The sequence below is a fragment of the Corvus hawaiiensis genome, chromosome 5 (genome assembly GCF_020740725.1).
Source record: "Corvus hawaiiensis isolate bCorHaw1 chromosome 5, bCorHaw1.pri.cur, whole genome shotgun sequence".
In the NCBI taxonomy this organism is placed as follows: domain Eukaryota; kingdom Metazoa; phylum Chordata; class Aves; order Passeriformes; family Corvidae; genus Corvus; species Corvus hawaiiensis.
The window spans coordinates 22,875,837-22,893,269 of NC_063217.1; the positions used below are offsets into that span (position 1 = coordinate 22,875,837).

A 17,433-nucleotide genomic window follows, 5' to 3' on the forward strand; every position below is an offset into this window, starting at 1 on the left:
CAAGCCACATTTCGTAGATTCTAGAGTTATACTGAGAACACATTATAAGAATTTCTCTGCTACAATGCATTATTTGCAATGACCTGTAAAGATGTTCAATTAAAGCAGCCAAAGTTGCTCTATTGACTGGTGGAAGACTCCGAATAAAAGCTCTGTACTTCCTCACACGTTCCTTTTCATTCTGTGTATCTGCCAGAAAATAATAATCATTGAGCATTAATAATAATGCACACTAAAACCCAACAGCAGTTCTCATTAACTATATCAGCATCATCTAGTCCTTTAAAATTACTATTTACCCAATCAACCTCTTCTTCACAAAGGCAGTGCTAGCAATATACTATTTAAAAAGTCTATTATTTGACACCAGTTCAGAGAAACACCAATAAAGAGGGACAGTTCTATATTCAAGCACCACTTGCCACTGGCTAAGACTAAAGCCCAGAATAGCAACTGCTTTCCTCTCAAAGCATATGTAATCTGTAGTTTGTGTATGTACATGTGTGAGTGCAACCGTGTCTGCACAAATGCAAACGTACTGCTAAGAGTTCCCAGCAAAGAGAAAGGAAAAGACCATTTCATATTTTAAATATTTACCAGAAAAGTCTCTCAAGGCACAAAGTAGTTTAAGGATCTAAGTATATATAAGACTGATTAGAGGAGAGCAAAGGGAAAGGGCTGGTAAATAAGTTGTACCAAGTTGCATATAGCTGAACAATGGCCAGACCGATGGCAGGAATTCCAGTCTTCGGAATGACAGTATCTGAGACAGCCACAGCTCTCTACCTTAAGTCTGCTTCCCTGTGCTGCTTATGCCCCCTTATGCTCAGGGCATAAACAAAGTTAATGTAGATTGTATTTAGTTGGTTAGCTTTTCCCTCTCAGACCCTTGCTTCTCCCAAGTTTCTGAAAAGAAAGCACTAAACTCTTCTGGCTGATTGATGGTGCTCTCTGCTAACTACTGACTATGTTTTGATTTTTTTGGTAATTGGAAGAAAAAATAAACAAATAACAAAACAACAGCTTAAAGGTCTTCTACTCTATTTTCTTAAACATTTTAGTCTTCCTAGAAATACCTTCTGTATCACTTAACAGGGCAGGATTCTCTGTTGTAAAGCTGAAGTAGAATTTTAGCCACGTGTACGTATCAGGAAGGGGAATCACTGCAACACCATTAAAAAGAGCTGACTTAAATCTAGACTGCCTCAGATAGAACTTTTTCTGGCTTCTGATGAGATTAATCACGTGGTAAGTGAATAAGCTCTTAATATTTTTTCCTCTAGTTTGTTCAAATTAAGGTTAAAGGTCAAAAATGTGTAATATTGTTAATAATTTAATTTCCTGAAAGTCTGATGGTTCATATTAAAGCAACATCCATATATTTGAACTTAAGCAAAATCAGAGAGGAATATGCTTTTAATATCTTTTTTTAAAGACAAAACTTGCCACACAGTAAATATGCCTTTGTGACTCCAGTGCATTAAGGTAGAAATTAATGTTCTGTCAACTTTTCCTATGCCCCTCTTATTGCTGTGCCTCTACTGCAATTTTATAGCACAGTTTTGCAGGGAAACCACTTGTTTCTTGCAGTTTTCAAATGCTGCAATATAGAAACAACTAGAAATATAGCTATTTTGAAAGAACATTATAAAAATCACCACAATTTACATGATAAGTAATTAATGCATTAGTAATCTCACAGTTCTATTTTTAACTATATAGAGATACACATCCTCATGTTTTAAACACATAACAATCTCCAGTGACAGGAAGTTACTTAAATTTTCTTTCAAATTGAATTAATATTTCTTAGGGAAAAAAACCCAAGTAACAGTTGTTAACAAGTTTATATTGTTAATATACATAAGTTTGCTTGTTCATAAAACAGACATGAAAAATCTAAACAGCAAGGCTGTCATTTAACTATTGTGCAGATGATAGCATCAATATTTTGTCAGTTTTGAACCACATATGGTCAAAGGAGAGTTCACACTTTTTTCCTACCCTAACATATATGTGTTTCTTCATTCTATCTTAAATGCTTCTTTAAAATGTAAATCATCACCTTCTACTTTGGCTGTTCCAAACATGACACAGTGCAATATTGGTCTACTGTTTACAAATATATTGTCAGGGAAACATTACTCTTTGATATTATTATTCTGTTTCACTTAAAGGCAATAAAATCATCTCTGATTAACATGGGTCTATTGCAGCCAAGTCCCAAACTTTTTTCCTCACTACAATTGTTTCACCAATTATGAAATAACGTAGGTTGACACAGGGCAAGTAAATGAACAACCCCCTCAAATTTGATACTGAAAATGTACATATAACCTTTATTGTATTGAATGTTATCAAATACATTACCTAATGCAGAGATCCAGAATGGATAAAGTTCTTTAGTGAGAAGCGCATCATCTATTTGAGAAAGGAAACTTTTCAGTACTTCAGTCACATCTTCAAGCTGATGTTTTCCTGCTCTTAGTTTAACACTTCTTGCATCTTTTTTGAAGCTTTCCAGCAGTTCAGCCACACTGGAAGAATCACCATTCTTAAGATAGATTTGCTTGCTACCTAAACCTAAGGCATAGAAATACAGGACAGAAAAAAAAATGAATATAAAATCAAGTATTCTGTTCAAAATTCCAGACATCATTATATGAAAACTATACGTGGCTGCCAAACATGTTGCATTTCCTAACAAAACCGCTCTGACCTTTTACACACTGCAACGTCTTCTTACACCCAACTACATGTCTTTGCAAAAATATTCACCATAATAGTAAGCAAGCCTGGGATCACTATTTCAGGAGTATTTTACAGGCAATTCAAATCCCCAGATCTCTTCAGGACTTCCTAAAACAGTACTTTCAACAGGCACAGTAACGAGAAGAAGTTTTCATGATAGATATTGTATTACACATAAAACACAGCTGCTTTCATGAGAAAACTCCTTTTATTTTATTACTCTACTGATGAACTCAGCTTAAGACTCAGAGTATTATTGCATTCATCCAACCTGAAATATTTTATTCTTAAAAGCCTCAAGATAAGTAGAAAATATCCTTTTTTCTGATTTTTCTCATATTCTGGAAGACATCAGTCAGCTATTATTCTTGTATGTAACAACTAAAACCACTAAAGGCAACTTAAAAAGAAAAGGTATAGTTCAAAACAAAGTCATGACTACCTTCAATCACTGCATATGTGATTGTAATCAAAACTTTTGTTTTTCAAAACTTGTGTAAGTTTGGCATAGATGTGCAGTCCTGTTTATCTCTGTAGAGGTGTTTTCTGCATTCACATTTCTTGAAAGAGGACGGTACTTTATGCCAAACCCTGCTTTTCTTACATACCTGTCAAATTTAAGTACTCTGTCAAAACCTGTGAAATCATGTCTAATGTTTCTACAAGTCACCTTTCCTGTAATGCCCACAAGTACTTCCATTTGGTACTGCCTTTGTGGTGTTACTGTCAGGAGCAGCCCCGGAACGCAATAGCATCTGTCTTCTTAGACTACAGCTTAAGACAGAACCTTTACAACGATGATACAAAAGATGTATGCATGCAAGTAATGCATGCAAATAATTCCTTCAGCTTTCAGCTGAGCATTTTAACAGCTACTAATGCTGATCCCAAAAAGCATATTTTCGATAAAGATCTAACTGATTTAAAAGACATTAGGAAACTGAATTTTAATTTAGACTACACAAATAGCTCTAAGTGGCAGATGTAATTAACCTGCTTTAACAATTCAGTGGATGAAATGGTTGAAACTATACTTGGAATAATTTCAATTGCTAATGATTAAGAAATAATTTAGCAAAGCTTTTTCCTTAGTTTTAGGCACTAGGTGTAACTCCAGTACAACTATTTACAATAATGCAGTGTTGCTATATTCAAAGGTTATTTAGTTAAACTTCAACGACTCAGATAGAAATTAGATGTTTTTATACTGACAGAGGTTACAGACACATTTATACCAAAGACCAATTTGTACAGGGTTGATATTCATGTAGCATCTCACAAGAAAACTTATGCATTTGAAGTAGTAAAAGGACACAAACATATCTGCATATGACCTAATGCCATGGAAAGTTATGCTAGCAAAATTTACTTAAATAAATGGTAACTGACTATACATCCTTAGGCTATTTCACTGAAAAAACAGCAGCCTAAGACTGAACTCAATTCCACAGTTGATGTCACCTTCCAAGAAGCTGTGCTCATACCATAGCTTTTCCAGGTTCAGAGAGTTTATTTTCTGGGCTGAGCTGTCTGCACTCAGGCACTGGACCCCAAGGCTGTCTCATAAGGCAAACAACACAGTATTTAAAATAGAAAGGTGTCTATAAAGGGCATTTACCAAGCTGTATTTCCCCAAACTGACCATTCTCAGATGTGTGGTTGTGTATTGCACCATCTCATCAGAATGGCAAGGCTAGTGAAGGGCATGGTTTAAGTAATATATAAACTCATTCAATAGGATCTGATACTGGGGGTGCCTAGGTATTACACAAATGATCTTAGCTTGAATAAAATCCACTATACTTACCATACTGCGTAACAAATGCTATGCAGCTGTTCACTATAATAGGAACATCATTTTTGCTGAGCTGCTGATCTTGTAATGCATTACCATCTGTACCTGCTGCTTTTTCAATTGCAGTATACCAGACCATGAAATCCAGCCTTGTATGGCCATGGATATATAGAGTTCTGAAAAGTATAAAAATATTTTGAGCTCAGGAAAGAAATAAAAAAATGATGTTATTGTACTATGGCAAGAAAGCAGATGTTCAGAAAATAAAGAAAAAAAGAAGAGAAATACTTGGAGTAAGACATCAAGGCACCTTTCCCCACATAAAGCTGTGATGGTAGTCTGTTGTTACAGCATCTTTTTTTTTTCCAAATACATTTGTATTACCAGTGCTATAAAAAATGACAGAAGATCCACAAGCATTGTCACAAGCCTTTGAAAGAACCTGCCAACATTTTAATTACTCTTCTTCAGTCTTGGTCCTACACTACGCATTCATATGTCCACACGACAGTTAAGCAGGAAACAAATTTAGAGACAACTTTCAATACTGTAAAAAGCTTTCCTTCTTTTGTATTCGCGCCCCTAAACACCACACACCCACCAACCTCTTCTATAGAGCAGCTGAGACATACTGAACTTCCCTCCTACACAAGTATCAAAATGATCACCCACTATTACAAAGCTAAGGAACATATACAAAAAAGATAAGAGTTGAGGCAGAATAAGTTAATGCAACACTTTGACTGTATATCAAAGCACAGCCTTGTTCTGACTCTTTTATTTAAGCATGCTACAGTAATCTCCTCTGTGCCACCCTGACAAGCTAGCTTCTAAGAGAAAATAGCAAAATTGAAAAGTTTAAGAGTGTAGGTCCATCCACATGCATGTGTGTAATAAACAACTTCCTAAAGTATTAAAATAGTAAGCAAACTTTTCTACATACATTCTCTTATCTCCCACTAAAGACACGTAAGAGGTCAATTTTCTCTAATGACCATTTATTTCCTAATTATGAAAAGCCAAAATGCTCCACTGAACTTCTATAAAAATGGTTTCATCAAAATAGAAAAAACATTCATTTTGATTATCTCATTTGAGGAGGAGAAAGCATTTTATATGATGAAGAAATACTTAATTTCATTTCTTTTTAGTAGTATGTTTCTATTTGGCTTTTATAAATGTTTCCATTCTAGCATTCCTATCTTGGTAGGAAGGGAGGATGCAGTCAATGTATCACATACACAGAGCCAGGATCTGAACTCTTCTCAAGATCCACCATACAGACTGAGCCATTCAGCAGCAGAGTAGATGACACTAAAATATTTCATCACACTGAACCACATTTTTAGGAAGTCCTTATTTCATGACTTCAAAAGTCATGTTAACCACCACACATGCCTGGATAGTAGAAACACAGCCTCTCTCTCCCACTAAGAAAAAAATAATAATTTGCATAAAGCTCTCCTATTTTTGCAGCAAAATGAGTGTGCCTAATTCAGTGCTGTCAAACTTAAGGTTCCTTAAGACTTGTCTAAACAGGTAGTTCTCAATCAATACCTTCCAAAGAATACACCACTACATGTTCTGGTATTGCTATTGCCATATATATAGAAGGAAAGTAAGAAGTTTGAATTGAGTAGAAAAAAGTTTGACAGTGCATGATACTCTACTCCTTTGCTACTACTATTCACAGATCAGAAGTTAGGACAATGATTTATAAAAGATTTATGGTGCTTTCCAACACAAGAAATGTAGATATATATGCATATTACTGTGTTTTTATTTCCCCTGCAGAACAGCAGGATTCACATTATGGTATTATGCAAAAGGATAAATGGAAGTCTCAACAGATTATTTTTTATCTAAAGAATTATGATATATACAGGAAGCAGCATACTGTAAAGTGAAAATATTATTACTTCTAAACAAGAAAAGGGCAACTCTACTGCATATCAATGAATTGATACCAGAGCAGGAGACAAAAAATACCATACTGAACTTCAAAGGTCATATAAACTTATCAGTATTTTTCACAGAGATACGAAAGTCTAAATCATGTGCCTGTCAATCAATTGTTGTGATATATGAATTACCTAAACTATGTGGAAAAGATCACCTTGTATTTTATGGATCTTTCAATCTTCCCCTCAATGCATCACATTAGAAAAAAGATACCAGAAGTAAAAAACGATTATGTTCTCCTAGTTTTCTAAAATTTGAGAACCTGCTAAGCTTAATTTGATTACAGAGGAAGAGGTTACTTAATAATTAACAAAGAAAATGTGGTATTTGTTTAAGTTGTGGTCCCATAGGACCAAAACAGTCGTGAAAGAGAAGTTGGTGGTAAGAAACATAAATGTGAAAATCATGGACCCTGGATTGTTCATAGAAGGCAACTGATTATTTTTGAAAAAATTATACGTGCCTAGTCAAAAATCTCCAGAGTGGCGGCATCAAAAAGTAAGATAAATCAGAGAGGCAATTTCACTACAATACCATAAAAGCAAAGAAGGGAGAAAAGGAAATTAAACCAGTGCCAGACACAGTTCAGAACCCAGTCAATTTCCTGTGGAAGTGGCTTAAAAGCTCATCTCAAACCTCAATAAATTTTGGCTGAGAGAGAACACACATAGAATAACTTTAAATCAGAAAAACATACAACAATTTACAAATTAGATGTTTAAAGCAGTCCTTCTCAGTTTAGTCCTTTCAGACAAATGTAACAACATTTTTAATTTTCTTTTTCCGTAATTGTAAATGATTTTTTGATCTCCTTGAACCTGGAAGCACGGAAAAGAAAAGGGGAAATAATTTCCAGCAGAAGAGCAGAACTTTCCTCAAGCACAGTAGGAGTCTTCTACAGAACTTTATGAAGCAATAGAGGTAACTTTGCAGAACTAACCTCTGTGTTCATAGTTTTCAGAGAGAAGTAATAACAAATACATGCATTTCTCACTAAACTGTCATAAACAAAATATAAAGTTATATTAAATCCAAGGTTTAAGACTAAACATAAACATGGGCTGAAACATAGTGATATAGCACAAAACTGAGGAATTTAAAGATTTTATAGAAGTAATCATGTTTGAAACTATTTGTACTGTAATGTTTATGAAGATCTACCATGCAGATTACCAACTATTTTCCACAGACTCAACCGAAATGCATTCCTCCAATATAAATGCACTGCCTTCTATAGTACATTTATGTATGTGCTACTTCTTCCAGTTATAAAAATTGACAAAGATCACACATTTCATAACGAATAGATAGCAGTAGTGACAATATGGCGAAAAATGGCAGTTTTCTATGTTGTATGAAGCACATACTGTCCATAGCCAAGAAATTAATAATTTAAGTACTCAAACAAACAAGGCGGCCTGCAAACACAGATTTCTGCCTTAGTGAATTGAGAGAATTGAACTGGCACAAGTGACTGCAGCAGTCCACAATCACTGAGTCTCAACATTAAGGAAGCTACTGTACAGCTTTATTGTTGACTACCAGCACAGCCTTCTGCCACAGCAGTCAGACAAACAACATACATAACCACACTTCATCCACAAGTGTGCAAAGGCTTGTCTTTAACCCATCCTGCAAAATCCACTAGCTTTAGCTATGTCTACAAGCTTTGTTGTACAATTCTGCAATGGGAAAGCAGTGGTACCAAGTGATTTTGGGTAAAGTGGGCAGGGAGAGAGAGAAACAGACATCAGAACAACTCAGTGTTCTCTGGCAATTTCCACATGATTCTAGTAATTTACCTGTCTGAAAACAGGTATTAAGTAAGAATCAATATGAAATTATTTTGGAAAATCAAATTGCAACTAAAGCATGGACGTTACATAAACAATTACTGTAAATGTAACCAAGCAACATTTCTTCAAGGAACTTTCAAAAGGTCTTACATCCACCATTTCATATAGGAAGCACAAGTCCTTTCATCTGACTCTTATGTTTATATTAATTCTGGATTTTAGAATTTTGTGCCCATAACTTCATTTTATGAGAAAACTTACTGCTATCATCACAGGGTTAAGAAAAGAACAATGAATGAACCATCAGCATAAAGAAATTGTGCCAGTATGTAGGGAAGGTTTGTTACCCATAATAAGAAAGAGCTAACTACAAGAGAAGCATAACAGGGAAAAAAAGAATCATCTGGATTACATTATGGTCTGAAAACATCCACAGACACCTAAAACGAGCTTAAATTTTTTCAGAAAAATATAAGAAATATTTGAAACTGAATTGTCTGCACAACTGTGTTTCTTGAAAGCGTAGCATTAGAGATTTTGCATTAAATTCTACTTATAGAAGATACATTTAAAAACTACGGTATACAGATATTTTCAGACAACTTTCTTTTTTTCATTTGTGCAGATCCCTCTGCTGGCCTCAGTTGAACTACACAGGAGTAGCTGTTTCAGAAAGGTACTATGGAACTTCTGTTTGGATAGCAACAGGAGATCAAGTATCACCAGTCACTTCAAGTGTTTTAAAAGCACAGAGGAGAGAGAGATCAAGGGAAAAAATCCAAACTGAGTATGGAGCAAATCAGAGGACACCTCATTCATATCCTCTCAAACCTAAGATAGAAGATTGAGAGACAGAATTCTGAGACATAAAAATGATAAAAAAAACAGGAAGCTGGTAGTAAATGCTCCAATGAGATACTTTTTTAACAGGGTAAAAGGAGATAGGTCATTTTGAAGAAACCATTATTGGCAGACTAATCTGGGAATAATTTTCTCAGTGGGAAAACTGCTTTTAATTAAGTAGCGCTTGTTAACATTTCGTGACACAGACATAAAATGTAATTAATGCACAAAGATATTCCCTCCTTTAAAAAGTCTGCAAATTTACTCTCTTGCTAGCAGCTCTAAGTGAAAAAACTCCAGAACTCATCAACGATAATTCTAAGATATCAATATAAAAATAGATCAAAGCTTTATTCAGATAGGAACCTTACCTTCCTTTTTCAACAAGCAGCAGGACATCTATTCTCTCTCCGTTTTGCATCACACTACTGGTTGCTGAAAAAAAATACATACACATCCATATGACCTTCACAGACACATATTTACAGACAAATGCATACATGCATGCACATACACTTTTTTTTCAAAATGATCTCCAGTGGCAAATGGAGCACTGAATTCTTAAACTTAACAAATAAAGAATACTGCTGATAATAGAAACAAAACTCCACAAAATACCACATTACATTTACAAGAAAAACTAATACTAATCAAGAAATTTTAAACATGTATTTTTTAATGTGAGAACATGCTACAGTGTTTTATTACACTAAACTTGTAAATACAAGTTGTAGAAGACAGAACGATTCAGAAGTAAGCTGGATTTTGGAATCCATTAACTTCTTGCACCTTAATGGCTGCACATATTTACAATAACATAATGCAATTTATCTGTTAAGCGTGAAGATCAGTGCCATCCTTCTTTATGTTGCTTTATGTTATCCCTGCTAAAAAAAGCACCCTGTAAAACACCTACAGCAAATACATCTGGATAGTTTTCAGTTACAGTGCTTATAAAACTATACCGCACACTGTAATAAAACCAGTAAATTAAATGTAACCTGCTTACTAATTCAAAATTCTGAAAAGTTAATTTCTCAAAGTGCATGTAATATATTATCCCCACCTTACTTCAACTAATTCCCGGCGACAGTAAAGTCCTAAATACCAATGAAATTCAATAAACACATTGCATGTTATTTGATGCTTTTGTATCACATCTACTCATAGCCTCACCTATATTTACTGAATCAAATATCAAGAAGGTAAGTTACTATACTTCCACAAATGATTCATTATTTGTCAAGTTTCATTTACACAAATCAGTATTAAAGGTGGAGCAGATTTGTTCTGGAGAAAATAGAAATCAAAGAAAAGAGTATGGATCTATAATATTTCCAAGAAATACAATTACTATTAAAAAACCCAAGCAAAACCAATTCTCACCCGAAAGTCAAAAGTGTTTCATTTTTATACATGAGATATAATATACACAGATTTTGCATGCTTTCATGATTCTGGCACAGGCAATTACAGTTGCATCATCAAAACAAATATCAGGAACAGTTCTCCTACTGCCTAATCTTTTAATTCTGAATTAAGATCAAAAGCATTCACAAGTTAAAAGACACCTAGAGGCATAAAAACATTCCTGATTAAAAACCACCTTCATGTTGTTATTCACACCAAATATAAGGTGGCAGTAAATAAACAGTAGAAAACCCAATGGCATTTAGGCAAGCTCCTGCAAAACAGCCCACATTCTGTCAGCATTTATCAAGAGGATTATCAGCAAAGAGCTAAATTATCTTCCTATGTTACTTTATTATAAACCTTGAATTATATGTACTTTTCTATATAACATATTGCCTTGTTCAATATAAAATCAAGTAGGGCAGATACGCTTAAAAGAGGATTCAGAGCATAATTACAAACAACGATATAAAATTGGTCATAGAAGACCATTTTTACAAATATTCTTATCTTTCCACATCATGACACTGAGCAAATAATATTTTTAGTATCAGAAAAAAGTCTATTAGTCTGTGAAATATTTTTCCAAGAGAATTATAATTTTCCAGTATGTTTGAGTATTTTAAAACTAGACCTGTCAATCATCTCAAGAACATGCTCTGCAGTGAGTATTTCTGACCTGTCAAAAATATGAGACAATAATCCCAAAAGGTTATATATTATTATTCAATTCTGTACTCCTGTAAGACAGACATGGCTGCAACTGGAACAAAAACCGTCATCATTCATTTTAAAGATGTGAAAAATTTCTCTAGCATGTGCCAAAAAGTAGGAAAAAAACCCCCAAGACAGAAATTTACTAACTCCATATTTAGATAAGAGTTGGAATAACATCTGACTCATGTGAAGGAATAGTTACTGAGCTTCCCAAAGTTTATTACTTTGAAATGTAATAGAAGTGTCCTTAACAGTGAATTAATCCCACAGAACATTTTCTGAATACTAGATGTTAAACCAAGTTCTTACTTAATTCTTGCAACCTCCTTAGATATATGGAATCTTCTTCAGCATCCTCCATTTCAAGACAAAAATAAAGGCTCGACTTCTCTATAGCAAACCAGCCTTTTCTCCACTGATCCAGGCTATGGCAATCTTTGTAGTACAGCTGCCCAATCAGGTCACAGTCTCGCTCTAACAACGATTCAGCCACAGGAGGAACAAAATGCTACCAAAGAAAATGGGGTGAGTCAGATGAAGAAAAAAACCCTCCGCCCCTAAAAAACAAAATCAAAATATTGCAAATCTATAGGATTCTAGGAAGAAGGTCACAGTAAAAAAATAAAGATATATCACTCATAAATCCACAGATACACTAAATTTAAAATATAAAATCAAGTTTAACATTTTTTCCATTCCTACACTACAATTCAAATATTTTTGCTTTTAAACTACCATTGATTTAATTAGTAATGTGATTATTAACATTTGGAACAGTATAAAATATGGTATCGCTTTATGAATTTTGTTTCAGCAAATAAATTTAACAGAATTGCAACCATAAAAATCTTAGGTGAAATATATTCATATAGTATATCTCTTTATACTAGAGCACCTTTAATATATTCTTAAGGTCGGTATTAAAATGCTGCTTCAATTCCTTTCACATTTTATTATCTTGTTTCAAACATTAAATCACAGAAGTTATTTCTTTCTGCTGCTCAAGAAACCTTTACACACAGGATAGATCAGTATTCATCAATAATGGCTTCTCAAAGGTTTTAAGCTAACAATGACACTTTATTATTTGTGCAAAGGCTCCTGGCCTAACTGAAAAAGATAATTATCGGTATTACCTTAGCTATTGCTGAAGTCCATTTTCTTTGTGAATATGCAGTTTCAGCTCCAAATAGAAAAACACGTTCTGACATTAAGTATATTTCAAATGTAAAGATGTCCCTAAAGCAAGCAAGAGAACACAAGAGTTTTATTTCACTATTTTTTCATTCTTTCCATCTGCATTTCTCCACCAATATTACAAGTACAGCGCAGCTAATAATAGAGCACTTTACAACACAACAGGATCAAAGTACTTTGCAGGTCAATAATATGTGTTTTGAGGCTATGGTGTAATAGTTTTCTGAGTAATTCCAAAATGCATAAAAATGTTTACATATAGTCATTAAAAATATATACGGAATTTTTTGCTTTTTCAAGTTCATGCAATTTGAACAAGTATATTTTTGTGATGCATTCAAAATATTTTTTTTAATGTTTAATATAAGCAGAACAGCTAGTTGAATGGGAAATTATAAACAAGTTGAAATGTTGGTTCATAGGCACTTCTAGATGTCATTTGGTCTAATCTCCTGCTCAGAGAGGGATTATCACAATGAGAAGCCTTGAGAACAGTCAAGGATGGAGAGTACTATTATTCTCACCAACCTATTCCTGTCCTCCATCTGCCCTCTAAGAAGAGGCTTTTTCTGTCAGACAGCCTGAATCTGCTGGGGCGAAATGCGTGGTCACTGTGTATCACCTGCCATCACCAAGATGAGTAGGACTACTTTGAAGTTGCTGTACCTCGAGGTGGTCTTAAAAGTTTTCTTAAGGTAGATTCTTGGGTTTTTTTCTTTTTAAAAATTATACCATTATTTAAGCAGATGAACCCTGGTTTTTTTCAATTTTTAATGGACAAATAAGGACAGTAAAAGAAGAAAAAGCAAACCAGTTTAAATTGGCGTGGAATTTCGAAAGTAAACATAATGTGAAAGTTAGGGTTGGTCAGTCTTTAACTTACAAATTATGGTTCACCAATTTATAGCATGATTTTATCTGTGACCTGTCCATAGATGCCAAATAGATGAAATATGCTTTTTCATTTTAATGCTGGAGACTGAGATTTGTCTAAATGTGGAGAACTGAGCATGAGTCACTTCTGTCATTTTCAATAACCACTTTGAAAATTATATAAACACTTAGTTCTGACTAACAGAATAGGTCTTTTTAAGGACCAGCTGCTTCACTACATGAAATATCAAATCTAAAGAAATTTCTCATAAAACTCCTCAATCGCAGGTAAACCACAACAGGAGGTTAGTTATTCCCTGAGAGTGAAGTGTTCAGCCAAGATGTTTTTTTAATTTAGGTAATACCCAAAAATGGAACCACTTGGAAATGCTGCAAGCAATAGGTTATATTTGAAGACAGAAGAAAAAAGTGATATTTTTTTTTTCTTTTTTCTGGATATCACAGAGCTACTGCAGAATAATGAAGGTCACTTCCCTATATTTGATAGCATATTGACACACCACCATGTTTCAGGATTTCTCCCCCCTGTAGTGGTCTAAGTCCTTTATTCCTATTATCTTTTTCAGAAACTTACTGAATAGACGATGCTTTCTTTGCAGATGATTTTGTTTTGTAACTAAAAGCATTACAGTATTATACGATAGAAAGTTATTTTTATTTTAGGTGCATATAGACATGTTAAAAAATTTAAAGAAAGTGTTATGGAGTCTGTTAGATAAATACAAAGTATATTTTAAACAAAAATGTTGCCCTAAAGAAATCGAGTATCACTGGAATCAGATTTACGTCGCTTTCCATGTGATGTTTGTCATGTACAAATGGCATGTGAGAGTTACAAAAGAAAAAACAAGACCCCACAAAAATAAAGCTGCTATCTTCAAACTAACAATATTCATCAGTTACTCTGTTGTCCTCAGCTACAGAACAAAGAATGGATTTCGAAGACCAGTATCTCTGTGACCAAATCCAGAAGCATTGTGGAGAGCTCTAGTCTGCAGCATTTGAAGGAAGAAGCAAAGCAAGAATTTTGGCCTGAGGCAGTGGTCAATCCCAGAAAGCAAAATGAGTATTAATTGTTCAATTTATCATCATATAACCTTTCAAGCACTGAGAATATGCATTACAGATTTAATAACAGATGTATCTAATTTAAGCTGCCCTTTTAAATTACCCTAATATTTTCATTCTATCACTATAAGAAAAAAAAAAAGAAAATCCCTAAATATCACACAGCACTAATTTCTTGACATCAAATAAAACAATTCAGCTTTTTTTCAAAATTCCCTATTCAAAATTCAAGAAAAAAATTAATAGTTTGTTTATTGAAATATGAATTCAGGAGCTTACCCTCTATTTAAAAAGTCTGACTTGTGTACTACAAGGCAGATAACTTCATTGATGTCAATCATACCATTAGGAGTGGTAGTTTTATCATTTTCATAGTAGCTCAGAAAGCCACTTTCTAAAGTGCACCATCTTTTGTTGCAATCTGTGATTAAAGAAATAATAGAAAGGTCAGGGTTTTTTAAGTAAGTTTTTTTTTTCTGAAAAATAAGTAAACACAAGGTGGAGTAAAAATTCTGCAGAGCAACTTCAATTAATTCAAGTAATTATTACAACTGAATGTTTATTCCCTCTTATGACCTAAATACAAATACAACACATGACATAGCATAGTAATGTTTATTCGTTACTGGAAATACTCATGAATTCATTCTAGCTTACGTCTAGCTCTTAGAACAAAATCTGAGGTGCACCTGTTTCCACTACTGCAGAGAAGCAGATCCTAAATGAAAAGACTATTTTTATTTTCTACAGTCTTAAAATTCCTATACAGCTGGCAAAATATTTCTGAGAATTTCATAAAACAGATCTGGCAAAAAAACACCCACAAAATCAAACAAAAAACCAGTTGCAATTTGCAAATGCTTACCATGTTATCTTATATTTCATTCAATTCCTTTCTCTGTTGTTTCCTATATGGTTTATACATGTTTTATAAATATTCTGGTATATTTTATTAGTATTTATTTGTATCATGCTATTTGCTATCTAGTACTATCTAGATTCTGTCTAAACACATTTTAAGTACTAAAATAAACATAAGATAAATGGCTTGATAATGTATAGGTTTACAGGAGTTAAGCACCGAACTTTAAGGTTTTGAATGTTCAGGGGTTTGTCCCTGAATGTTCCCCAGCTTTTCCCCTCCCATCTTCCAAAACGTATTCTTCAAAACAGCTCACTACTGCAATATTCATTAAACTATTAAACTCTCAAGGAAAACTTTGGAATATCAAGGCTTTTAAAAGGGCTCCATAAAACCTTTTACACTAGAAACAAATCAAACTTGAGCCTCTAAACCTCTAAGCTTTACTTTTTGATCCACTACACCAGAATAGCACCAACATTTGAGCTCTCTTCTTGCTGGTATCAACAGCTGTTAGTTAACAATAACTCTCCTAAAAAGTTACGCACCCCTGCTGAAACCACTGATGCTGCTATAACGAGAGGTACACACAGAGTTGGCTCTCTCATGTACTGAGACGTGCATAATGAAAAACGGGGCTGTATTTCCAGGTGTTCCACCTGGTTGGTATAAAACCTTGGTTAATTCACAGCACTGAATGATTTCTTGAGTGTCCTTTTACCATTAGTTACCCCTCATTAGTCTACAAAGGGGAAACAGTTTCCTGTGACAACAAACATAGCACTTACATTTCAAGCCCTTGGTGCTAAAGACAAGGCTGACAACTGCCTCAGGGACACGTAACACTGAAGAAGAACTTAACTCTAATGGTTAAACTGCTTCATAGGATTCTGAGTTGGAGCCCTATCCACACACAGCATTTAAAAAAAAAAAAAAAGCCCCAAATTTAGACAAGAGCTGTGAGAGAATGGTACTCCCCCTCTGGCCTGCAGAGGACTCCATTAGCTCACAGCAAGTCAGAACTGCTTCAACAGGAGATCTCTTCTCTAGACCTAAATAGTTAGGTCAGATTTTTCAGGTAACATGACCTTATTTGAATATCTACAGGCAGAGGAGGGAACTGAAACTGTTTCTCCCACATATTAGTACTCTAACCCTCAAATTACTTCCTAAAGAGACTAAGAAGGAAAAAAATATTTCCACTTATTCACAATAATTTGCAATATACATATTACTTCATGTTAGTGAGATTTAGAAGCAGTTCTGGATGTAGTGAAAGAAGAGAAAAAGAAAGATTATATATTTTATGTTTTAAATAGAAAAAAGTACTTCTGTCATACTACTTCTTAAACATGACAGAGATAGATTAGAGCCCTAAGGCAAGAGCAGTTTCTCATTCAAAATTGCAGGGATTTTTGTTGTTGTTGAAAGGATGTCATTAAATCTCTCTCCCCTGTTCCATTTGTCTCCTTGAACTGCAAATGCTTAGGGAAACCTATCTTCCCAGGTATCTGTAAAGAGGCCATCCCAGAAATATCAGTCCTGAAAAACCCATGGGTAATTCAACATCAATACAAAAACGAAGCAAACAAACACCCACCCCCAAAAAAGGAAACAATAGAACATCCACCATCTTCAAGGCACTATCACAGTTTCAGAGAACAAAGCTTGAGCTGAGAGAAATCTCGTTCTTTTCCACTTACTGTATATTCCTCCAAGTAGTAAGTGCAATGCTAAGCAACTGACTACAAACTTTCAAAGTATCTTCATTTTTGTCCACTAAAGACTTGAAATGGAAGACATTCAAAACTTCTTGCCTGGATGTTTTCCTCATAAATTCTAAGACATCCTACTAAAAATGCTCAGTCTCAGTGCATCTCCCCCAAAAAGGACTACAGAAGCCATTCTGTGAGCACTTTCAGCTAAATCTTCAATCTATACAGGTACTTATAAATATACTGCACTTCTAATATGCCATTGAAAATGCCTCAGAAGAGATTGCCTTGTATCTGCTCTCTGCTTCCCTAAGCACTGACTTCTGCGTTTGTAATTTTTTTTATGAATATAGATACAGATACCCACAGCATGGAAGATCAGGCTTGAACTTGGAGCAAGTAGTAATGAGCTTGGCAGTT

The 17,433-nt window shown here is 34.3% G+C and overlaps 1 protein-coding gene across 2 annotated transcripts in view; it reads right to left on the minus strand.

Moving 5' to 3' along the window:
• Positions 1–17,433, minus strand: part of ARAP2 (ArfGAP with RhoGAP domain, ankyrin repeat and PH domain 2) — a 124,532-nt gene that overhangs the window by 41,057 nt on the left and 66,042 nt on the right. For both annotated transcript variants that reach the window (XM_048304942.1, XM_048304943.1), the window contains 7 exons: positions 14,716–14,857; positions 12,414–12,516; positions 11,587–11,785; positions 9,519–9,582; positions 4,559–4,722; positions 2,371–2,583; positions 84–189 (listed from right to left, as the gene is read on the minus strand). In XM_048304942.1, coding sequence (XP_048160899.1) covers positions 84–189; positions 2,371–2,583; positions 4,559–4,722; positions 9,519–9,582; positions 11,587–11,785; positions 12,414–12,516; positions 14,716–14,857 — 991 coding nt within the window. The remainder of the gene's footprint in view (positions 1–83; positions 190–2,370; positions 2,584–4,558; positions 4,723–9,518; positions 9,583–11,586; positions 11,786–12,413; positions 12,517–14,715; positions 14,858–17,433) is intronic.